General features: G+C 34.3%; 1 protein-coding gene across 4 annotated transcripts in view; it reads right to left on the bottom strand.

Moving 5' to 3' along the window:
* The window catches only part of EPHA7 (EPH receptor A7), a 210,466-nt gene that overhangs the window by 30,545 nt on the left and 154,164 nt on the right, over positions 1 to 25,757 (bottom strand). For 3 of the 4 annotated variants that reach the window (XM_027551379.1, XM_027551380.1, XM_027551382.1), the window contains exons 6-7: positions 8,026 to 8,150; positions 5,231 to 5,414 (exon numbers count right to left, since the gene is read on the bottom strand). In XM_027551379.1, coding sequence (XP_027407180.1) covers positions 5,231 to 5,414; positions 8,026 to 8,150 — 309 coding nt within the window. The remainder of the gene's footprint in view (positions 1 to 5,230; positions 5,415 to 8,025; positions 8,151 to 25,757) is intronic. The other variant, XM_027551381.1, reaches the window with a different exon arrangement.

Here is a 25,757-nt window from a genome sequence, read left to right as displayed (position 1 = left end):
ATTCTATTGTAACAAATTTAAATAAATCTTTATTTTTTACATTTTAAGTAAGTGGTAAGAACAATACTTTCATCTATTTTATATTCTTCAGCTAGGAAAGATCCCTGCAAAATGCCTTGTTGAATGGCAATCCCCTGCTTAATTGTTGGAAACTTAGTTATGATCCAAGAAATAAAGATTTTTCATTTACAATTGCTAGTAAATCCCCATTTTTCCCCTCAGTAAGGTACATGATCCCACTGTGTCTGTTTCCTGGTGTGTGAAAAAAACAAACAAACCCAAATAACATACTCTCAGCATTTTTCAAAGTACCTTAAATGATTTATCTCTCACATCATCAATACAGAATAAGAATCATGATGTAATCATAGCAAATCAATATGAATTTATAATTCACCTTAATTCAGGAAAATAAACAGAATTACTTATATTAATTTGACAAAGTATGCAATGCACACATTTGAGAGTTTAAGATTACAGAGCAGCTAGGCTGTTTATGGAAGAGCCAACTTTCTGCAAGTACTGTAAAAAACATTTTAGCATTATCCAATTGTAGACACTTCCTGTACAAGACTAAGTGATTCTTCTATGCTCGTTAAGGCAAACCCGGCTGAATCTTTCTGAGAGTCTCTCTGGGAGCAGTATATGTTTACATGTCCTTTAAAGCAGCCTCTGATTCTTATTCTTCATCAAGTCACATGGCCTTCTCACTTGTATTTTTCCAAATTAGTGAAGTTTTACTTATCTGGCAATTCACAATTGTCATATTTTCCCCAGAATATTCTATTTTCAATACTAGTATAAACCTAATAAAATACCCAAATGGATACAAAACAGTGAAAATGTATATTCCAATAGATGATTCAGTTACAGATTAATATCTAATATAATGAAAACTAATACAGTTTGTTTATTTCTGAAACAATCAACATCTGTAAACTTTAAGGTAGGATGGAAAATACTACTCATTCTTAGTGGTGGCAAGGGACTTGGTCTCCAGAGCAATAAATTAAATGTAGGCAGAATGTGTCTTGCCACAATAGGCAACATAAAGGTGTTTTGTTTTTTTTTTAATTGGTCTTTCTCTCTCTATCTATGTTTCCCTCCTTTTCACAACTCATCTCTTAATTTTGTATACTTATGCTAACTATAGATAGCTCTTATGTTGAAAAGACAGTAAAAATAGCTCCAGTGAAATAAATTTCTGGAAAGAGATATTATATACACTCCCTAAGTCAGGACCTGCTGATTTGTTCCCTGAGAGAATGAAACAAGGGAAAAGGAAAAAGAAGAAAAAGAAAACAACTTTAAAGCTTTAATTTCTGAATTACAGCCTATTATGATTCAACAGAGAAAAGATGACTTCAAGTAATTTTGTTGGTCTGGTTTGGTTGTTTTTTGTTTTTATCTTTCTTTTAATATATATTTAGAGAGGAAAAAGAATGGAGTAGTTTTGTTCACAAGGAAGGAAAAAATTAAACATGTATGTGTTGAAATTATTTCCATTCAGTTTGTCCCGTGGGTCTAATTCTTTGCTTGTCTTAGACTCCCTTCTGCCCTTAGCTTCAGAAACACAACTCCAATGAGACAACTGAAGTCAGGTGAATGGTGAATTAGAAGTTGTGAATATTTACTTATATGTTTTTATATATAGTTAGGATCACACTTTAATCTTACGGTAGTCACTATTTATGATTCATATTTTCATCTATTTCATGGATAACACATTTAAAAATAATTTATATGTCATAATCACTACACCACAGTTTAAAAATTGTAAAATTGGTAGCAGTGGTTCTGTGTAGAAGGGGATTTTAGGATATATGTAAAATGGAATAATATGTTTAAATTCCCTTTCCAATCAGTGCTCAAGTAACTTCTTTTGGGTGGATCATCTTCCTAGCCCTCCTTCCTAGCACGAGAGTCACTGTTTCCCGACACTATGATAGCAGTGGGCCGTGCACTCTACCAGTGCTTAACTGTATGGCCAGAACTTGTGAGCAAGTCTCTCTCACTAACTGAGCACATCAAATGTGCTTGTGTGTTTCTGTGCATCCCTAATCCCTAGCACAGTAACCTGTGTGCTAAATCAGTAGTTCTTAAAGCATGTCTGGGAAACCTCAGAAGCTTTCCAAGGAATCTGCAAGGTCAACTATTTTCACATAATAAAATGTTATTTGCCTCTTTCACTTACTCTCACATGCTCACAAGTGCACAGTTGAGTTTTCCAGAACTTAGATGACAAGTGATAATGTCATCATTCTGCTGGCTAATGAAATGTGTCTTGTGAATACTTGTGTTTTAAAAATTTCTCAGTTTTAATTTCTAAAATGGTGAATATCAAATAATGTAACCCAAATAATCAAAATCTATTTGGGGATCTTCAATATTTTTTAATAGCTTGTAAGGCTTCCCATGGAGAAGGCGATGGCACCCCACTCCAGTACTCTTGCCTGGAAAATCCCATGGATGGAGAAGCCTGGTAGTCTGCAGTCCATGGGGTCATGAAGAGTCTGGCACGACTGAGCGACTTCCCTTTCACTTTTCACTTTCATGCATTGGAAAAGGAAATGGAAACCCACTCCAGTGTTCTTGCCTGGAGAATCCCAGGGATGGGGGAGCCTGGTGGGCTGCCGTCTATGGGGTCGCACAGAGTCGGACGTGACTGAAGCGACTTAGCAGCAGCAGCAGCAGCAGCAAGGCTTCCCAAGACCAAAACACTTGAGAATGGTTGTATTAAATAATGAAAGCTGACACTCAAAGCCGTCTGTGTGCTAGGCACTTTGTGTACATTAACTTATTCAATCCTCACAATCGCTCTGAGAGTTGGGTATCACTCTCTTAGCAACTTGGGCACAGAGAAATAGCTCATCCAAAGTCCCACAGCCAGACATGGCAGAGCTGAAATGTGAAACCAAGGATATTTCTACTAGCTTCAGCTGATACTGATAACTTGTTTTTTTGATTAATGTGAGGTATTCATTTCTTGCTTACTTGATGAGTATCTTCTATGTGTCAAGCACTATATTAGGCACTTGTAAGACTAAAGTAAATGGGAGATATGGATTGTTCTTTCATCAAACTTTACCTTCCAGTGGAGAGAATATTCTGATGATAAAAATCACCAAATCCTTTCTAATGCAAAATGCATTTTTAGCATTAGTTTCATGTGCTCATTTGGGTTCTACTACTTCATGTCAATCTCTATGATTGTTAGTTATTTCATTTTTAAATAACGAAATAAGATCTATGAATTTCTGCTGCTGCTGCTGCTAAGTCGCTTCAGTAGTGTCCAACTTTGTGCGACCCCATAGACGGCAGCCTACTAGGCTCCTCCGTCCCTGGGATTCAGTAGGTAATAAATAATAGTTTGGCCCAATATTCTTAATTTACAAAGTCAGGAAAATACACAAACTAATTTTTTAAAGATTTTAAACTCAAGCTTTAACTGATAAAGAATGTTTGGGTAAGTATAACTGACTGATGTTTCTTTAAGTTTGAACTAATCAATAGAATATGAAAAAATCATTTAAATTGTTTAATTATATTAGAAACTACAAAGTAAAATATCAGAAGATCAGTCTAAGTGGAAAACTACTTAGAATACATTTAACAGAAGACCACTCAAATGTTTAAATGTTGATAGAGTAAAAGACTGTAATGTTTTGGAGGCAAGATAATAAAGAATACTAAGTTTATCACACCAAGTTATAAGAAATCTTTTTCAATGGATGACTTTTGTGTTTATAATTCTATATAACTGATTTACATTTAAAATATATTTCAACATATGTTTTATTATTTGAGGTTGCCAGAGTTACTGCTCAATTTAAAAATATAACAAAATATTTTGAAAAAAAGACTACTGTTAGAAACTTACTAAGCGTGAACTAATGTAAAAGAATACCAATTTATTCTAACTTTTAGAATATCTAGAAAAATATTCTCCCAAAATCAAACTCTTTAATCAAAGTTGCATTGATTTAATTTATTAAAAAAACTTCCTATTAAAAACTGAAAAAAGGAAATAATATACTATTTTAAGCTAATTTTTGTGTAGAATTCCATGAAAAATTAGATTGGCAAGGAGAGAAGGAGGTAACAGCTGGGTGAACCTTGTATGTGAATAACATTGAGAGAAATAAAAAACTTTCAAAATACAGAAACATACCCTGAGGCTTCAACCTAGCTGAAGAACAGCCAGCAGTGGTACTCAAGCTGTTCTAAACTTGTCCTCTTACAGTAAACCGGGACGTGCAGCCTAAGATACATCCGTTTATTTGTGATGCACTCTAATTACATGTATTTTTTGTTATGATCCTATGTTGCATTATAAAACACCAAATGGTAAAGGAGACGAGATTTTGGTGACGTTCTATTTTTAAGCTTGAGTGGAATATACAGAGATATTTAATTATTATTCTTAATATTTCATATATTCTTTAAATACATTATTTACTATGCTTGAAATATTTCATAAAACTGAAAAAAACAGATGACAAAAGTAAAAATAAATACAAAGTCTTCCTCCTGAATGGCAAGTTTCGAAATCATTGCTAAAATTCAAGTAGCTTCAATTAACCCTGATTTTTATAAATTATCTTTCTGTGGCCCATCTTGGTATACTTTCTGGCTTCATTTAGGGGTGTCTATGAAGTGGCAGCTTTGCCTGACAACTAGAAGATCATTTGAGGGTCTATGAAGACAGCTTGTGTAAATACACTTTTGAGCAAGCTTTGCTTCTGCTTCTGACTTAATCTTCTCAAAATAAACCCAGTATGGATTAAAGAAATTAGACAAAGTGTATAACATCACAAAATAGCAAGTTTTAAATTATTATTCTGAATAACCTTTACAAAGTATATAGATATATATTTATATGTGCACATACATTCAGGGCCTCCCTGATTAAGCTCACCTGTAAAGAATCTGCCTGCAATGTGGGAGACCTGGGTGCACTCCCTGGGTTGGAAAGATTCCCTGGAGGAGGGCATGGCAACCCACTCCAGTATTCCAGCCTGGGGAATCCCCATGGACAGATGACCCTGGTGGGCTAAAATCCACGGGGTCGCAAAAAGCCCGACACCACGGAGAGATTAAGCACAGTACAGCACATACATTCACCTTTAAATGTAAAAATCACCTTGAACTAAATCATGACACTCAATATTGAAATAAAAATTACACCAGCGTTATAGAGATAAGAATCCAAACCAAAGGTGGTAATTACCTTCAAACATTTTACCTGTGGCTTCCTCTAGTGTAGCAACGTCAAGTCTGGGACTGTAATTTCCATAACCAGCAGCAGTAAAAGCCCGAATCTGGAAAACATACACCGTTCCTGGCTTCAAGTTATTAATGGAGGCTGAAGTGGACTTGGTTTTTAATGTCGAGTAGGTCCGTTCCCTTTGATCCTGGAAACAATATATACAGGGAATATTTAATTGTGATTACAACCAGACAATTTGACAGCCAATTCTTGCAATTTGTTTCAATTTGCTGCATTGTTTTTATAAAGGCTACATTGTACCCTGCGGAATATTGGAACACTGAGCCGTTTCTCAGATAATATAAAATGTAAATGTGACCACGTGCCTTTGTTCTACACATTTCAAAGAGAAATAATTTTGTTAAAACATTTATGATGTTTTGAGTCGTTGCTTTGTTGGTAGAGGGCACATTGGCAAGAACTATTAGTCATAAATATAATCAAATATCCTTTTGACCAAAATATAACTCCATTTGTAAAATCTATGGTTCAGTAGAAATCTTCACTTCATGATACAGTTCTCTTAATATCATTCCTGAATGTTATTCAGCAAGCAAACCATATGTTAAAAATTAACAAAGGTATTAAATCAAGAAATTTAGCTAACCACCACCAGCATAGTGAGACATCAATTGTTTTCATTAAAACCTACACTTCTCACAGAATAAAACCACTTTTGCTAAACAGCATTTAATGGAATATTTGAAGTTATCAATGTAAGACTTAATGTTTTAAATATAAAACAAAGAATTAGATACTTTATGATTCAGCAGTTTTTTAAATATCTTAGTTTCTCCATTTTTCAGATATGAAAACTGAGACTTGCAGACTTTAAAAATGTGTTTATCATGTTATATATGATAAGTAAGAATAATATAAAAATTCAAAGAATATAAAAACTCCATAAAACAATATTTAAATGAATAAACATTTAAAAGTTGATATGATTCTAATGTGCTCTTTATAAAAAAAGTTATAAAAACTACTCGGCAAAATATACGATTCTAGATAGGTTCTTACTTGTTCAATAATAAAACCTGCCCTCAACTGTGCCTGGTAATAAAAATATTCAGTGAAATTTAAAAATGTCAAACTGGTTGTTTGAATTATAATATTTGCAAAACTGTAAATAAATGTATACGTAAACTGGACTTAGTAAAGCTGATTTATACTGTCTGCATTATAATCATTTATAAAAGAGTTATATATATAAATATATACAATATATAAAAATATTATAAATATATATTTATCTAAAATAAAAGAATGAGGAAAAACTGATATTAGATGACATAATTTTACATATATATATATCTCACAAGCTTACATATATTATAAAGCAATAGTATTACTTGTAATATTATTTTGTAATTTGCAAATTCAGTAAACAGATATTCTGTTTCTACCATGTAAAAAAGTAACTAATCAAATTTATTCCAGATTTGTAAAATATTGTGTTGCACTATAAGAAACTTTACTCTCACTTACCACCTAATATATTTTTAAAACACATTTCATTGTTTTTGAAATCTGATGAAATTTCAGAAGAAACTGTAACTGTCAGAGCTCACTGGAAAACAGACATAACAAAACCAAAACTAAAATCAAGGATCCCCTTAGAAATACATTTGATGGGATAAGAAGTATATCCTCTAGTACAAAAATGAAGTATTTAAAATGTAACTTTGGCCATGGAAGTTATGTATTCATAAAGTAAATAATAAGTAAAAATATAACAAACTTAAAAACTTTGTTTTTCCATTAAAGTGAAAAACAAGTATCCATTGCCAAGGGTTAGCACTGTATGCATTTAAGTGATTTAATCAAGTCAATTCAGTCCCCAAATATTTACAGAGCTTCATGTTTCTATTGTGAAATTCTATCTAAATGGTTAAAATGGTTATGTATATTAGAGCACTTTAGCTAATTAAGTCAATAATAATAATAATAACGCATTATTACTATTACTACTAGTAATAATAATAGTTCCATGTTTCAAACCTTGAATCAGGTTTTCGGTGAGACGGAGACTAGAATATTTGTGAACAGGGGTGTGTCAGTCTTTCTGTCTTTCTCTAGATGGGTCAGAAGTAAATAAACTCAAACATGGAGTTACATTACTATTTACTAAAATTTAGCCATTACAGGCGACTGAGGGAGCAGCACTTGAGTTTTAGCCACACTACTTTTTCATGGAGAGAGGGGTGTAAAGAAATGATAGACATAACTAGCATGATTAGTATAACTTCACGAGGAATTTAACAGAGTGAAATATAATCACCTGACTACATATTTATTACAGAAAATAGTCTTATTTTTTTTCAAATTACTAAATTATTTGAGGCCACCATCATTATCAATGAAACCACATACATAAAATAAGTCATGAAGGGCTCAAATAGATAACCTGAAAGAAACATTTTCAGAAACACATTGGGCTCTGTGGTTTCTGTGGTACTAAACATCCTACATCTAATAATTAGGATATCAAAACTTGAATACCTAAACACACTACTAGTGGAATATTTTCACTGGTGTAACACAAAAACTTAATTCACAGAAACCATCATTATAATAATGAGCCAGAGATTCAGGGAGAGGGTTATTAAAATTGGCTAGCATCAACTATCCATTTTGAAGTAGCTCCAAGCAGTTGGTATTATAATGACTAGCTTTAGTCGACAGTGCAGTAGGATGACATGAGACACAGCGAGCATCATACGAGGTTGTACGTTTCAGAGGTTCTTAGCACTTACTTTCTCGTAATACTTGATTTCATATTCGGTGATGACTCCATTGGGATGTTCGGGTTCCTGCCAGGAAAGCTCCACACTCCGCTGCAGCACTCTCTCCTTCATTACTCCGCTCACTTGCGAGGGAGCTGTTTGGACAAGATGTGTCAATAAACAATGAGAAAATTCACTGGATGCCTCAAATCAAATGTCACAACTGATCAGTCCCATGCTGTGCCAGTTTCATTAAGGTAAAAGAAAGCACCTTTTCATAGCTCACAATTCAAAAGCTAATGAATATTCAAACAGGACCTTATTACTGTTCATAAACCTTAATAGAAATTTAAATTAAAGTGCAAACAGCAGAAGATAGCATTGTTCAAGTTAGTGAAAATGGAAACGATGGGGTTGAGAATGACAATTAAGCAAATAAATGCTAATTAAGGCTACAAAATATGATTTCAGATTAATCTCCAGTGATAAACTAAGTCCAAATATTTATTTCATATACAATGACAATACACTTTTTAAAAGAAAAAATAATTTAACACTGTGCCAGGTAAAGTATATGGAATGGCTACTTTCATCTTTAATGAAAGGAATCACACTTTAAAAGAGATGGTTTTATGTTTGACATGCATGTGTCTGTGTGTGTGTGAGTGTGTTCCCAAGAATTCTAATTAACCTTGAAAAAAAATTTATACTTCATTAGGTCAAGATGCAAGAAAATGCCAAGGCTTCTGTTACTTAAATATCAATATGTATGTGTGAACACATATACACACACACACAGATGCTTATACATGTAATTTATACCTATGTAACCTAGGCTTCAAGCTTTAATAGAAGTAATTCAAGCTATAATTTTGCTTTCTCTTTCTATACAGATAATAATATGCTTAGAATTCTTTCATCCTAATTAGTGGCATATACTCTTTTTGGTAGCTAAGACTGTGGAATGTAGGAAACTAATTTGCTCTGTCTAATTTGCTCAGTGATGATTAACTAGTTGTCTTCTCTGTCTAAATGAGTAGTCACACTGGCTTGGCTGAATTTCAGTGGGGTCATTATGTTTCATGTATCATGCTCTATCTCATTCTGTAAAATATTTTCAGGCTGTTAATTTAATTTTCAGATGTCCAAAATTGTTAATAATCCTGCTGACAGAAAAGCAATTAAATGGGGCTAAAGCTGTTTAAGCAAGCTTCTGATGTTTATCCCTTTGGCTTTATTTTGTTTCTTCTACTTCTTAATATTTTCTTATATCAATGTCAAGAAAAGACATTTGTCACAGCTTTCTGGCTTGGCGATTTTGAGGGAAGGACCTGGAAGCTGCATGACTCCCATTTCCTCTCAGATTACTAACAAAAGCACGACTAGGGCAGATTAAGTGGAACAACTTTCCCTTTAGGGGCATGCAGCTGAAGTACTCAACATACTGTGTTTACAGACTAACTGTGTTTCTGATATGTTTCCAATAAAGCCAATTTCTAATAAAAAATCTTATTTTTTTCCATGACTTTTAAAACCTTAATATATGCAATGAAGAAATATTTGTTTCTAAAGTGATTTATCTCTCCACCCAAAATATTTTTAGCATCTCAGCAACTATGTGGTTCAAGAAGTTGCATCCCCAAACCACAGCCTTGGAAACACAAACCTCAACTAGTGGTGAGATAAGGTCTTATTGATACTTAGCCAGTAATCTCTAATAGTCTAATTTACTTAAAACCACTCATAAAATCTGTGCATGCTGCGTGCTAAATTGCTTCAGTCGTGTCTGACTCTTTGTGACCCTGTGGACTATAGCCCACCAGGCTCCTCTGTCCATGGAATGGTCAGGGCAAGAATACTGGATTGGCTTGCCATACCCTCCTCCAGGGGATCTTCTCGACCCAGGAGTCCCATCGCCATCTCTTGGTTCTTTTTACTTGGGAAGCCCCATAAAACCTGTATTTTATTTTCTATCAGTTAAAAAATAGAATGCAGCACAGGTGAGAATACTACAATAGTCAATACATAAATTACTCAGTAAGGCTGCTGGGCCTCCCATCAGGGTGTATGGCATGATGTGTGCCATTTGGAAATAGGTTAGATGGAAATTGGTTACAGCTAATTTCTAGGTCTCTTTTAGGAACACACATAGCTTCACGTGATTTGGAAGTGTAAGTCAAACTATAAAGCATTTTGCTTCGTTTCTATTACTAAACACTTAGCAGCAGCAGCAGCAGACACTGAATCCTGCAAGATACCATGGAGACTTGAGGTATAAATGTACCTAACTTAGTTTCTGACATGTTGTAGCAAGATATAAGCACAGAATGAGACTTGATTTCTGCAAGTTATACATTAACATTATACTCATTATTTCATCCTGAAAAAGAATTTACCAATAAAATGATGATAATTGAGGATTGAAGGGAAAAGATGCCAAAAATACACTTGAAATATATAGTATTTTGAAGCTCATGGCACTTTTGTATGAGGAATCATATCTGTCAGTGACTATACTCCTGATTTCCTGTGTATTTCTTATTTAAAAAAATGTATCCCTTGCTGATACTGTATCAAGTCACACATTTAAAAGTCAGAGACAGAAGTACTAGCATATAGCCCTTGAGAATAGATAAACTGCATGATAGGAAAAATCTTTCCCTATCTTATGTCCTTCAAATACAATACTTTGGTACATAAAAACTGATAATATTTTCCCTTGTGTTTCAAAATCTCAGGCATAGAGAATATACAACTCACAAGATGTACAGTTTATAAATAAAATTATCTCTAAGCTAATCAGATTCTAGCAGTCATTCTTTTCAGATAAAGTTATACACAGAAGTAAAATTGAAGGAAGAAATCTTAAAACACATTGATTTCTATGGTTAATATATTTTATCTGATAAATTAATCACACTGTGACAGTTTCACTAAGAATATGATCTTACACCAAAATAGTCAATTAACTACAATCTGAAGTTCATTTTGAAAAGAATATGCATACAACTAACCAAATTATATCCATACTTAAGAACCAAAATGGCATTATGACATTTACATTATAATTTTCAAAATAAAGTGAAATCAAATCTTTTGTAATTGGAATTAATGTGAAGCTAATAAATATTAAATAGCAATAATAAATTTCCTTCATTGGAAAATGTAGGAAAACAGGCAAGATTTTAAACATGACTTTGTAGTAGGATTTCTAAAAAATGATTAGCAGATTAATTTCTCACCTAAGTTTCTAGAAATATTCAAATATAAAAATTCAACTGAAGGAACAGATGGAACATTTTGCCCTTAATTATTTTCAAGACTTATCGGGGACATATTTGGAGTCTATAAAATGACAGTGAATGATGATCTTGGAAAATACAGAAATGGTTTCTGTGTTTTAAAGTGGCAGATCTCAACAGCATAAAAAGAAAGTCGATAAAGTTGATGCCACAGAAAAGCAAAAGTTGAATAACAAGCCAAAAGGTAAATTTGTGGGCAATGGGATCATTAGTATGAGTCTTTGAATCGAAAATAATCAGTAAGAATGGTGGGTTTATGTACAGACCTGAACCAATCAATATTTTAGAGATTTTGAGATGCAAGCACTCATGCATGATCTTTGATCTCAATTTTCAATTAAAATCCAAGTACTAAAAAATATATTTAAATTACAAGATGGAATGTACTTATAGGGTTTCCCAGGTGGCCCAGTGGTAAAGAATCTGCCTGCCAAGCAGGAGACTTGGGTTCAATACCCAAGACCGGGTTCGGAAGATCCCCTGGAGAAGAAAATGGAAACCCATTCCAGTGTTCTTGCCTGGAAAATCCCATGGACAGAGGAGCCTGGAGGGTTACAGTCTATGGATTTGCAAAGAGTCAGACCCAACTTAGCGACTAAACCATCACCATCTGTGTACTTAGAAGGGCTCCATTTTCCCCCCACCCCCACCAAAATATTAAGCTTACCTATACTTATGGAAACATTTCCTAGCACAAAGTGAGAAGAAAGACAATTTTAAAACATAATGTAGTCAGTCAATGGCACTCCAAAGTTCATACTCTATAATCTCTGGACTGTGTAAATTTGCAACATTACTAGGCAAAAGGGACACTACAGATATAATTAACGTTATAGACCATACAATAAAGATATTTTCTTGGATTTTTTTCCAATCTAATCACACTATCCTTTCTGAACAGAGAGATTTTTTCCACCCAGGGTTAGATAGATGTTGCAAAAGGCTGAAGCCAAAGAGATGTGAAGAATGAGAAGGAATCAACCTGCCATCGCTGGAGGGGATACCTGGGAAACACAAGATATGAGGGCAATCTTTAAGGATCAAAGTCATGCCACAGGTGTTTAGAGGCAGAGAAATAGAAACCATGATAGAAGCACAAAGACTTGGAATTCTGACAACATCAATGAGACTGGGGGTAGATCTTCCCCAGAGTCTTTAGGTGAGCTCCCAACCCGTCTGATAACTTGATTTCTGTCCACTAGGCTGGCAGTTGAGGCTCCAGCTGAGCCCCACAGTCCCACTGTATGCAGACTTCTGACCCACAGAACGTGGGGATAAGAAATGAGTGTTGTTAAGTTTCTGTGGTAACTATGTATGGTAACAGTAGAAAATTAATAGACACAGTAAAGGAAAAATAGACTTAATGGATTTTAACAAAGTTGATGAAAAAAGTTTAGTGATAGGGTAGTTTATACTAGTGTGATGTATCAAAATTTACCCTGAAATAACATGAAGTCAAGGAATTTTGATCTTGATTAGGACTCAAAACGTATTTTATAGAAAAGAAATCTCCATTATACACCTGGAAGAAACTTTCTTTTTGTGATTAGAACTTCAATGAAGCTCATAAATTTGATTTTGGACTTAAAGAAGTAATTTATTGATACTTGTTATTTTCACTACATTTCAGCAAAGAATGGTGAGTGGAAAATAGTATTTGTATTTTAAACAACACAATCAGGTAAGATGGGTCAACAAGTACTTCAACAGATACGAAGTTGTGTAGAAATCTTTTACTACACAACTAAAGTTGTTGTATCTGTTGACATTTTTTAGATTCCCATTGCCTGCATGCATGCTCAGTCTTTTTAGTCTTGTCCGACTCTTTGTGACCCTGTGAACTGTGGCCTGCAGGCTCCTCTGACCACGGGAATTCTCCAGGCAAGAGCACTGGGGTGGATTGCCATGCCCTCTTCCAGGGGATATGCCTGACCCAGGGAACGCCTCTCTTACGCCTCCTACATCAGTAGGCAGGTTCTTTACCATGAGCTCCACCTGGGAAGCCCATCAGCCAACTGAATAAAGTTAATATCATTCCAATGGGGTAATAAAACACTTCACAAGAACAACAAAAGTCACTCCTCAGCTAAAAAGAGCCTTGTTCTTTAAGCAACAGTCAACATCTTCGTAAAAATGATCTACTAATACATCTTTCTGGAAATAAATCTTTTTCTGTCATCAGCTGATTAGTAACCAATTATTTGGATGTTTAATTAACTACTGTAGGAATTAGTAAGCCTGATTACTAATTAAAATAGTAATTCTCTATTAAAATGCTTTAAGGGGCAAAGACCTGAGGTTTATCATGAAAGCTACTACGGCCATTAGTCCTAAACGTGAAACTGGACTCCTGCTCAACTGTGGTTAAGTGCTGCCTAAAATATTAATTGATGAGGAGTAACTCTAGGTGCATTTGTATTTTCATAGAATTATTATGTAATTGTAACTATTAACACAAATTAAACTACTGTAAAAATAGGTAGGTACAAATTAGGCAGCTGTCCAGAACTAAGTGTACTATTCACACCAGTCCTACCTAGAAAAGAATAACTAAATTATAACCCAATATTGTTCAGCTGGTAAAGAATCTGCCTGCAATGCCGGAGACCTGGGTTCGATCCTTAGGTTGGGAAGATCCCCTGGAGAAGGAAAAGGCTACCCACTTCAGTATTCTGGCCTGGAGAATTCCATAGACTGTATACGCCATGGGGTCACAAACAGCTGGCCATAACTTGAGCGACTTTCACTTTCAATCTGACAATTCAGCGAGTCTAAGGAGGTCTTGATATTGAGTCATACATGTCACCTATGTTTTCAATCAACAGTTAATATTTTTTACTAGTTCAGTTCTAGTCAATAAATATATGGCATTTAGTCTATGCAGGGCATGGTGGCATTTCTATATAAATTTACAGTTTGCTGTGCTATACTCTGCTGTACTTAGTGGTTCAGTTGTGTCTGACTCTTTGCGACACTATTGGCTGTGGCCTGCTAGGCTCCTCTGTCCATGGAATTCTCCAGGCAAGAATATTGGAGAGGGTTGCCATACCCTCCTCCAGGAGATCTCCCTAACCCTGGTATGAACCCACATGGCAGGTGTACTCTTTACTATCTGAGCCACCATATATCACCTCCTTTCTTCCCTACTATAACTGTGAAGGTAGGTACCATTGTTCTATTTTATTGATGGAAAGGCTGAGGGTTATGGAAATTAAGTAGCATCCACTCAGAAAGGGGAAGATTTTGGAATCAATCACATTTTAAAATTCTAATCCCATGCCTTTTTTCAACTACACTGCAACAATTCTAGGTGCTGGCACTTCTTGAGAGCAGGTACTAGAAGCAGAAAAGCTGTTAAGCCTCACACTTAACATTAGTTGAGAATCCAGGAGGGGCCATAATGATGAAGAGACCCTTAGGGGATGCATTTTAGAAGACAGAGATGATATCATTTTAATAGTTCAACATCTTGATAGTTTTCATTTGTGCTATATTTTATAACCTGTATCATTTAACACATACAGATACGCATTGCTCTTTAACCAGCAGTCTGTGGATGTACTATTGATATATTTGACCAGACACTTATAAATATAAGCATGTTCCCCTCCCATGTCTTTCTCTTATAAATTATGCTTCAATAAAACTGCTGGCAAATTGGTATTTAATATGGGTCATCTAAGGAGGATAAAACATTTCAGAGTGGTTTAGTGCCTGCAGGTGAAAAAAGGTAGGTGAGGTTATATGGATTGAATAGGTAAAACATGCCATTATTAAAACTCACTTAGAATCATTGCTTTATCAAAGAAAATTGGGGCTAAATAAAGTTAATATTACTTAAAATGTTTTAGACAGTGACACTCAAAGTGCAGACTGGCTACTCCAACTGCAGAAGCAAATTTTTGGCCTATGAGGAGATGATGAAGTTATGTGAGAGGTACACCTAAGTCAGCAAGCATTTTTTTGTTCTTGCTCGGATAACATTTTTTTCTTAACAGAACTTTCTTAAAGAAGAAGCATTAAAAAAAGGAAAGAAGCATTTATTTTTCTTTACAGGCTCTTTGATCACGTTCTTTCTGGTGCAAGCTACTTGTCACATACTAGCATTTTTAGTAGCAATGACTTTTAAAAGTATATTAGCATTAGTCTGAAGTACACTTCACTGTTACACTGAAATGCCCAGAAGGTAATATCACTATAATATTTTTATTGATTTCTGATGTTTCATTAATTTTAAAATTTAACATGTAATTTTTTCACTACTGATTATTGTATAACCAAAGTATTGTATGGGCTTTACCATGCTGGTGGCTTAGACGGTAAAGAATCCACTTGAAATGCAGAAGACATAGGTTCTATCCCTGGGTTGGGAAGATCCCCTGGAAGAGGGCATGGCAATCCATTCGTATTCTTGCCTGGAGAATCTCCATGGACAGAGGAGCCTGGTGGGCTACAGTACATAGTGTCACAAAGAGTGGGACATGACTGAGCATTTAAGCATGGCACAAACTATTGTACAGACTACAAGGTTGACAAGACCCACCTTCAGGGAGATTTTAGTGTAAGAAACAATTTAGAACATGAATATGCAAAATTTGAATGCACAACTTAAAGCATCGATGAAATATGAACCAAGTGCTAGCAAATTATCGGGAGGCAGTAAGGAGTAAAACACATAAAAACTTTCATTGTTGCAAAAAAACATCTGTAGTTCAGTGTTTGATTGGTGTAAGTCTCTGTATTCAGTTGCATCCGACTCTTTGCAGCCCCGTGGACTGTAGCCCACCAGGTTCCTCTGTCCAGAGAATTTTCCAGGCAAGAATACTGGAGCCATTCGCATTTTCTACTTTAGGGAATCTTCCTGACCAGGGATTGGACATGGGTCTCTTGCGTTCCCTGCATTGGCAGGCAGATTCTGTACCATTAGTGCCACCTGGAAGGCCCATTTGACTGGTATAACTACATAAGTTAATTATCAAGAATGTTGATATTGTGTCTATAATCTGCATGAAATAACTTTCTATCGCAAATAGTAACAGAGCCAGGTTCAAGACTGGACCCAAGAATTTTTCTCTGGTGGCCTCTACAAATAAGTTACAATTCATTGAATCATTCTTCATCTGCTTCAGCTAGTAGAGATCTTTTTTTCTAAAACCCTATTTCCCTTGTGGATAGTACTACACAATGTAACAATTAATTTATAGCTATTTATCTCCTCAGTTATTCTGATGCTCCTTGAAGTCAGGAAATGTGGTGAAGCAGGAGAGTAAAGGAGTGAAGAGCACGGGATCATGAGTTAGTCTACCGGGTGTGCACCTGGTTTCCAGCACTTATTTGCAAATTATGCAATCGTGAACAATGAACCAAACTTCTTGAGCACTGGTTTTCTCAGCTTTAAAACAGCTATAATCAGAGTACATACTTTATAAACAGAACTGTCTTGGAAATCAGTACATGATTACATGTTAAATGTTTAAAACCATTCCTGCGACATGGTAAGAAATATATACATATATGTATATTATTATTCTACATTTATTTTGTTTGTGTTAGACTTACTGATGCCTGGGACCCATTCCAGAATACACTGATCTTGGGGTCAGATTCAGGCATAATTATTTCAAATGGTACTCAGATGAAGCTGATGAACAGCTAAGTTTGAGAACAATTGCTCTGAAGCTTTGGCAGGAAAATAAACTGTCAATTCAATGTGGAATTTCAGGATTGTCTATAATAAATGCTGGCAAATGTGAGGTTTTTCAATATTGACAGGTTTTATTCAATTTCAGTAATTTAGAAATGACCAATTTCTATAATTTATACTTTCTATTTTATATATGCCAGCTAAACAGAAAGACACTGAGGCTAAGTCATTTAGAAGGAACATATCACTGTAAAAAAATCAAACAACTACCAAAATGGAAAGAGGACAAACACATATTCTTTTCAAAATATTATATATTAAGTTGAGAGAAAAATACAAATGAAGCAATCTCTTCTATTTTATGTGATGGGGAAACTATTAATTTGGTTACTTTTAAAAAATCCATATACTTTTGCTTGTGGTCTATCAAGTAATATGGCTTCATCTCTAATTTTCTATGAATCCAGAGTTAAAAGCTACCTTATTTTATAAGGTCAACTATGTGACTACTCTTACTTTAATGATGAACTAGTTATAAAAATGATTTATAAGGAAGCATGGGATAGCTATAGCCCACAAGAGACCATTTCAATAATGAAAATAAATGCTTAAACAGAATAAAATATATGGGCATGTATGTATACACATTTGTTAGTGGCCAAAACCTCCTTTATAGGGCAACAGAATAACCTTTTCAGTTGTGTACATTTTCTTTGACCTTGGAACATGTTTTATTATAAATAGAGAATAACACTGTATTTTAATGACAGATATATTATAATGACAGCGATTTTTGAAACATTAATATACTACAAATCTTTGTGTTATGGGTATCTTTAATTATAATTTTCACATCCATCTATTTATATTTTTTATAACATGAATATACTTTCTTTTAGCTTATATTAAAAATAGACTTCTAAATTATTTTTTATTTCATATGCTGTAACTTTATTTCCTTACAATATGACAAAAATTATATATATAATGAAACTATATAAATTATTCTTAAGTTATGTAATAATATACACTAATATTTACATATATAATCATGTGGCTAAGTAAGCTCATTTGTTCCTCTTCCTAAATGGGTACATAATATTTAAAATATTGTTCTGTACATTACAATAACATTCTGGAAATCTGAAGATTCAGTTTACCTTCACAGGCATTGTAACATTTATTTAAATAACATGTAGGTTGTTTAAGAGGAACATTGTCAATAGAAAGAATATTAAATAAAGAGGAGATGTGAGATTTGCCTTAAAGCAGTGCATTAATAATACACATGCAGAATAAATCATATTTTTCCATTAGAATAAAATTTATATTACTGAATGCCAACTGTGTGCTTACAATGTGACCACACTGAATTTTTAATCCCCAAATCCTTTTCCAGTACACCACCATTTCTCATTATTACAAAATGAGTATAATGTGTTACAACCAAAATTTCAAAAAATGAAACCATAAAAACTGAGTTCTCTACTTATCGTGACACAGTTTCATAAAATGTTTGTTTCACATACATGAGTGTTTATGTATGAATATTGTTGTTTAGTTGCTAAGTTGTGTCTGACTCTTCTTGCAACACTATGGACTATAGTCTGCCAAGCTCCTCTGTCCATGGGATTCTCCAGGCAAGAATACTGGAGTGGGTTGCCATTTCCTACTCCAGGGAACTTTCCCAGCCTAGGGATAGGAACCATGTCTCTGGCATTAGCAGGCAGATTCTTTACCACTGAGATTCCAGGGAGGCCCATGTATAAATATATCAAAGTATAGATAAACAATGTGCATCTATGAATTACTTTTAATAAATACATTTAAAATATTTTAAAAATCATTTATACTTGAAATTCATATTTCTAATTGAGTGCAAATCTGTTTACAAAGAGGTATGCATGTGTTAAAGTGATACGATACAAAATAGAATACAGCAAAAGTAAGTATGACAGTTTCCTATTAAACACCATTCTTTTACTCTATCCCAAGTTCTTGATAATAGTTAAAAGCGAACAGCAAATGTCATTATATTCTGGCCACCATCAATTTCATACTTTTCCACCATACAGTTTATTTTTTCTGCCTGTGTCTTTTTAGGCCTAAAACTCACATGTATCCAAGTCAGTATATTTTCTTAAATATTATCTAACAATATTGGTTTTGCAGCTATTGGTCTCATTAGTGGTTTTGTCTGTCACTTTTTTTTACATTTTTTCCAGAAATCATCACTCTAGTGCTCCTTACAACTAATTCGATTTTAATTCTCCATTCAAAGTTTGATTATTCAAAAAGGAAAAGAAGAAAGGAAGAAGAAGAAAGTAAAAGGAAGCAGAGGAAGAGAAGATGGAGGGGCAGAAAAAGAAGGAAACCTAAAGTGTCTCGAAACTCACTAAAATTATCCCACCTAAAATGTGCAATTAAAAAATGTTATAATCCCAAATGCTCCAGGTGCTCTGAGTATATTTCATCTCCAAAGTGCATAAACTTATGAGATTCATATTGCTTAATAATAAGTTCTCACCACCAGTCAAGATTTATTACTTTATTTCAAGAACCTACTACAAACTAAGCACTTAGTTTAATAGAGTCTGCTAAATACATTTCGACTAGCATTGTGGCTTGTATTTTAAACTTGTTGCTGCTGCCTAGGAAGTTAGGCATAAATGAAAGCTGCGTTAAATATCCTAAGCCTGTATAATGCCAATGGTGCCATGTGGCATTAATTTAGTAAATAACATTTTAGTACCAAAACAAAATTAATGCAGTTTCTTAAAGCAGCCAATTAATACTCAAAGAGTCACTTTTATGCACTGGGAGAATCTGGTTTATAATGAATAACTATATATAGGGAGATTTACCAATTTACGAATAAGTTTGGTTTCAAAGGTTAATTTGTAGTTTAGTTGTTTATAATTTAGGCTTCATTTTCCATAGAAATCAGTATCATAAATAGCATTTAAATTGCCAGGATAGCCAACAAACACCTTTGACCCAGAATGTTGCTAAAATATTGTACATTTGTATAGAAAACAAGTTAAAAACAATTCTGCTTTAATCTAGTGAATATGCAAAACAGAAAATGGGTTTGCCCATTTTTATCAAATGCCCATCTATATTCTGATTACTACTGAATACAGATACTTCAATATAGGAATCAAAATCTTCCAGAATCCTCCTAAAATACTGATGTCTCTTAGCCAGAAACAGAAACTGATCAATGTTTGCTTAGCTTCTGCCCCTGCCCTCATCTTTCATATATGGAGATTTGACTTTATTTCTAAATAGTCTCCTGCCACTATTCCTTCTCAATGACTAACTAGAACTCAAGCACAGGACAATAATGTCCCAGCTTCACCCTCTTATCAGTTAGAGCAGGAGTATATGGCCCCGGGCCAAATCTGGCTAGTTACCTGTTTTTACAAGTAAAATTTCACTAGAACACAGCTGCGTCTATGGTTTATGGGTGCTATTTGTGCTAAAAGACAAGAGGTTTGGAATTAGAAAATATGGCCTATAAAGCATGCAATTTTTATTATCTGGTCCTATTCAGAAAGTTTGCTCACTTCTAAGTTAGAGCTTGTTTGGTTGCAAGTAAGAAAACCCACACAAATAGTGGTGTTTTTTTTTTTTTTTTTTTTCTTTTCTTTATTTCTCTCATTCAAAAATGAATATACTTCACAGATAGGCTGTTGCTATATTGGGTTCAGTGGCTCAAGGACGGAGAGAGATTCTCCTGGCCTTTCCTTCAATGTTGCAATGTGTTAAGGTTGCTGCTACTACAGCAATAACATCCACGTTGCAGGCATGCGATGAAAAGGCAGTGTGGAATGCTCAAGGTCTACATAAGGAAAAGCAACTTTTTCAGCAAGCTCGAGCAATCTTTTGTTTATGTCTCATTCATCTTCCTTCCTAAGTTGGACATGGATTTCTATAATTTAAGCAGGGTATATTGCTGTTCTAAAAAAAGGATAGTAAATAAGAAGAAAGGACTTGATAATAGGGAGGAAACTAGAGGTGTCTGCCAGCCTTGTCTTCCCCACAGCAAGAGAAAGGGAGATCAATCACTTAACTTGATTCCTATCCTTCCAGCCTCCTCAATTAATTTCTCTTCTGAATATAGAACAGAACAGATCAAGGAAAGTGATTCAGATTCCTAATTGAAGGCATTAGATGATGCATAAAAAAAGACGGTTATGTAAACTGGGACTTAGAGAGATATTTGCTAGCTGCTGCTAAGTCGCTTCAGTCGTGTCCGACTCTGTGCGACCCCATAGACGGCAGCCCACCAGGCTCCCCTGTCCCTGGGATTCAATATATCAGTAAGATAAATTTTAATACCAATACATTCAAACTATTTATTCAAATAAGCATAATTTTGCTTATGGTATTATGAGTGTTATTTTATTTTATTAAAATATTTCCAGTGCAATCAAGTTCCCTCATTATGTCTTGTTCTGTGTGTCTGCACAGGATTAGGAAGATATATATATAAAGTTATAGGATATACAAAATTTTGGTTATATATAATATACTTGTTAATAAAACAAAGCCATCAAAATATTAGCTTCAATTCCCCAAATTTTTATTTCAATGGTCATTATCATGAAGGATTTTAGTTAATGCCTGTTATCCTGGCCTTAAACTATTTGGGATAAAAAAGCAAAATGTTCTCAAATTATAAAAGAACAAATTATTTTTATTCAAATTGATACATATTTATATAATATATAAAATATATTAATATTCTAAGTAATTGTTCATCTAAGAAAATAATATAGTTCTTCCTCTACAGTATCTAATAAAGTCATGTATCTTATAAATGAACATGTGATACATATACAGATATATATAACTATATTCATATATAAACTTTTCATATCTGTAATTAAAAGCACTTTATGACCAATATGTTGATAATTTTATTGCTACTTATTTGCAAATGTACTAACCACAGAATAGTATTTTGAAATAAATGACTCATACATTAAAGATATTTCTCATTGCTTTATGGCAATCTCAGAAATTTTATTGGTGTATATTTTCTTAAAAATAAGCTCCATATTTAACAAAGGCATGCAATTGATAACTCTTCAGTTTCTAGTCAAACAAACGCCAGTACGAGAGAAATAGTATTAGATGTCTCTTCAACTCTGAGAGTCAATTTGTCAGGTCTAATTTTGAGAGACTAATGTCCTCATAGTTCATTTTGCTTACAAAACTCTGATCTAAAATTTTCCTCTGAAACAGAAAAAAATTATTTATTCTTTTCTTTCTCTCCCCTCCCTTTCTTAGTTTTAGGTTACTCAGTTTTAGATAAATTTGCCTTAAATCAATAGATTACCCACACATATAGATTACCCAGATTACCTCGTGAAGGACAGGGAAGCCTGGCATGCTGCAGTCATGGGGTCGCAAAGAGTCAGACACCACTGAACAATGAAACAACAACAAACCCACAAACCAGCACCAAGGCTCAACATCAACTTCTGTTTCCTGAGAAGTGAAGCAATGCAGAGTTCTGAGCACCTTCCATTACACATTCACATAGCAGTCTTACCTCACTCAGTGCCAGAGCAAGGCTCTTCAGAATGCTCAGTGACCTGGTATATTATGATTAAGAAAATCATATGAATAATCCATTTAAGGTAATTCTGCTGCTAAGTCACTTCAGTTGGGTCCAACTCTGTGTGACCCCATAGACGGCAGCCCACCAGGCTGCCCCGTCCCTGGGATTCTCCAGGCAAGAACACTGGAGTGGGATGCCTTTTCCTTCTCCGATGCATGAAAGTGAAAAGTGAAAGTGAAGTTGCTCAGTCATGTCCGACCCTCAGCGACCCCATGGACTGCAGCCTTTCAGGCTCCTCCATCCATGGGATTTTCCAGGCAAAAGTACTGGAGTGGGGTGCCATTGCCTTCTCCAAAGGTAATTCTACTTCCTGGTTAATACAAATCTGATTTTTCCTCATCATAAAACAAAAGAAAACAAAAAATACAACTGCACGCAATTAATATAATATTGAAATGTCTTCTAATTGTCTTTGTGGCAAGTATTAACCTGCTGATGTTCACTTAATATTTGCAATTCACTGAGCAACAAATGCTTAATTGCTCTTTAAAATGAGAACATTTCTCTTTTGTCCAGTAATAAAATCTGACCAGTGGTATACTTCTCTGGAAAACTCCTTTATATTTCTGAACACATCCTTTATTTCTGCTGTAAATTGGCTTGGATGACAAACAAAAGCAATTGTGTAACATATTTTGTGTTACATATCAATGAAAAATGAAAGGTGGATTCTGTACAGTTTGCACTTATTAAGAATTCATTTTGAATGGGAAGTTCCTTCTACAGTATTTTAAAATAAGAATATTTGAATCAAACAGAGTTCTGGTGTCTTTTTTTTTTTTAAGTTAAAGACAAAAAAGAATTACCATTAAGCATCTAACAACATGGCCAAATAAAGTATTTGCAGAATAGATTAATTCACCACTAAATAACAGACAAGGAATCATTTTCTGGTATCAGATTACCAAATTATGTGTTCAAGGAACAAGAAGCCATTTGTTAGCAGCTGACCATTAATCCATTGGAAAAACTGTAGATTATTCCTTAGGTAAGGTGCAAAAGTACACCTGGAGACTGAGGACATACATACACATAATTAAACATACACACACACACACACACACACACACACACGGCATGTAAATTCATTATGCCCCAGAGTTAGAAGGAAAAATATTTTCAAATCAGTCTGAATTTGATTTCTCATGCTTTAAATTAACTCCCACTCTCACCAAACATATGATTGGGCATTGTTCTGTTTTTATAAATGGGTAATTAGGATAAGTGGAAAATATATTAATAAAGATGTGCCCCCTACTCAACTTTCACAAGCTTTGAAGTTACACAGAAAATATTTGATCCAAGCTCTGTTATGTTATTTTGGTCAAATTGCTAAACTGCTCCAAAGCACATAATTTTTCATCTGCAAAACTGAAATGGTAAGGGTACTGCAGAGATTTTAATAGATAATAAATGTGATTCACATATACAATGTTTAGCAACTAGCAATCATCCAAGAAATGTTAATATTAAGAAAGAAATTAAAGAAAAAATAAACATGCCAAATTGACTTTACAAAATGGCATGAGTAGAAATATTTCTATTTAGTTCATTGACATTATTTTCTTCTAATGCAAACTGGCATCTTGTAATGTAAATATTCCAAATTCAATATATTTGAAACCTTGAGTATTTTACTTTGGATCCACAGGGATATACTATATTCAGGTCTCAGGTGCAGAGATATACTAACTTACTCAATTTTTATATCCCGTTTCTTTTTGTTATTTGTGTTAATAGAGAACGTGACTTGATAAATGCTCTATATAATGTGAAACAATTCATGCAAATTCTAATGTAAGAATGAAATTTACTAGATAAATCATTACATGTTAAGTTCTAGATATTAATTGTAATGTTTTCTGATAAGAGAAAATTGTCTTTGTCAATATACTGATTCGCTATTCTTTTAAATTATTTGAAAGGATGGCCTTAACATCTCTTTATAACACCTACTGTAACCTTTGATTTTATTTCAGTGTGCCTCAGTTTTCTCATCTGTCCAAAGGAATAATGTCATTTTAAGGAGGCACTTAAAAAAAAAAAAAAAAAAGGAGGCACTAAAAGCATTAAATGAGAAAAGATAAGAAGTGCTTAGCAACCTGAGTATAGAAAAAATGATAGCTGTCTTAAAATGAGCACAGTATACAAGGTCTGTCCTCACTGACCTCTGTTTACTTCTGCAGCATCACTTACCTGTCCTTTCATTCTCATATATATCTGTCAGGATTGCAAGATGCCTTTAAATTAGTTTAACAGGGAAATCTCTGCCGTATTTAACAGTTCATGCTATTTCATGAGTCCATAGTTATGATTGTTCAATTTGTTCTGTATGGAAACCCTTATTTTAGCCTGCTGGTAGGCTCCGGTCCACGACTTAAGACAACTGAAAGCTCAGCTTCTCTGTATTTTGTATGGTGGTTCAGAAGATAAAAAAATCTGCTTGCAATGCAGGAAACCCAGGTTGGATCTCTGGATCAGGAAGATCCCCTGAAGAAGGGAATGGCTACCCACTCCAGTATTCTTGCCTAGAGAATACCATAGACAGAGGAGCCTGGCAGGCTACATTCCACGGGGTCATAAGGAGTCAGACACGACTGAGCAACTCACACTTTCTTGAAGGGGAATTATCTGTTTATATGCCTTCTACCCTTACAGAATATGAGCTTCACTGGGGTAGTGACTGTATTTGTTCATGGTTATATCCTGTGACTCCTGCACAGGAACAAACACAAAGCAGGAAATTCATACATTTGTGGAACAAATTGAAAGGTTTTTTTGACATTTGGACAAGCAATGCATCTGCTTAAAGAAGTTTTAAAAATAAACTGGCAACAGTAGCCACATCTCTATTTTCCATCCTGCCTAATATTGTTGATATTACCTTAGTATTTTCAGTATCTATGTCCAGACCAATACACTCAATAGATAAAAATAAGAGATATACTTGTTATTGGAAAACTGCTGACTTAAGAAAAGGCAGGTAAAATGCCTTACTTGTGTTGAAAGGTTTTTCTTTTTTTCTTTGGTTAAGTTGCCAAATGACAAAGTTGACCCTGATAGAGAGTTATGGAGTACTACAGTATTACGCTATAAATACCTATTGCTTTTGATCAATATCCAAGTCATTCCCCACTGTGTTTACAAGACCAGAATACTAAAGTAGGCATACATAAATCATTTA

The sequence above is a fragment of the Bos indicus x Bos taurus genome, chromosome 9 (genome assembly GCF_003369695.1).
Source record: "Bos indicus x Bos taurus breed Angus x Brahman F1 hybrid chromosome 9, Bos_hybrid_MaternalHap_v2.0, whole genome shotgun sequence".
Taxonomy (NCBI): Eukaryota; Metazoa; Chordata; class Mammalia; order Artiodactyla; family Bovidae; genus Bos; species Bos indicus x Bos taurus.
Note: the sequence above shows the minus strand (reverse complement) of the source record. Positions and strands in the feature narration are given on the sequence as shown.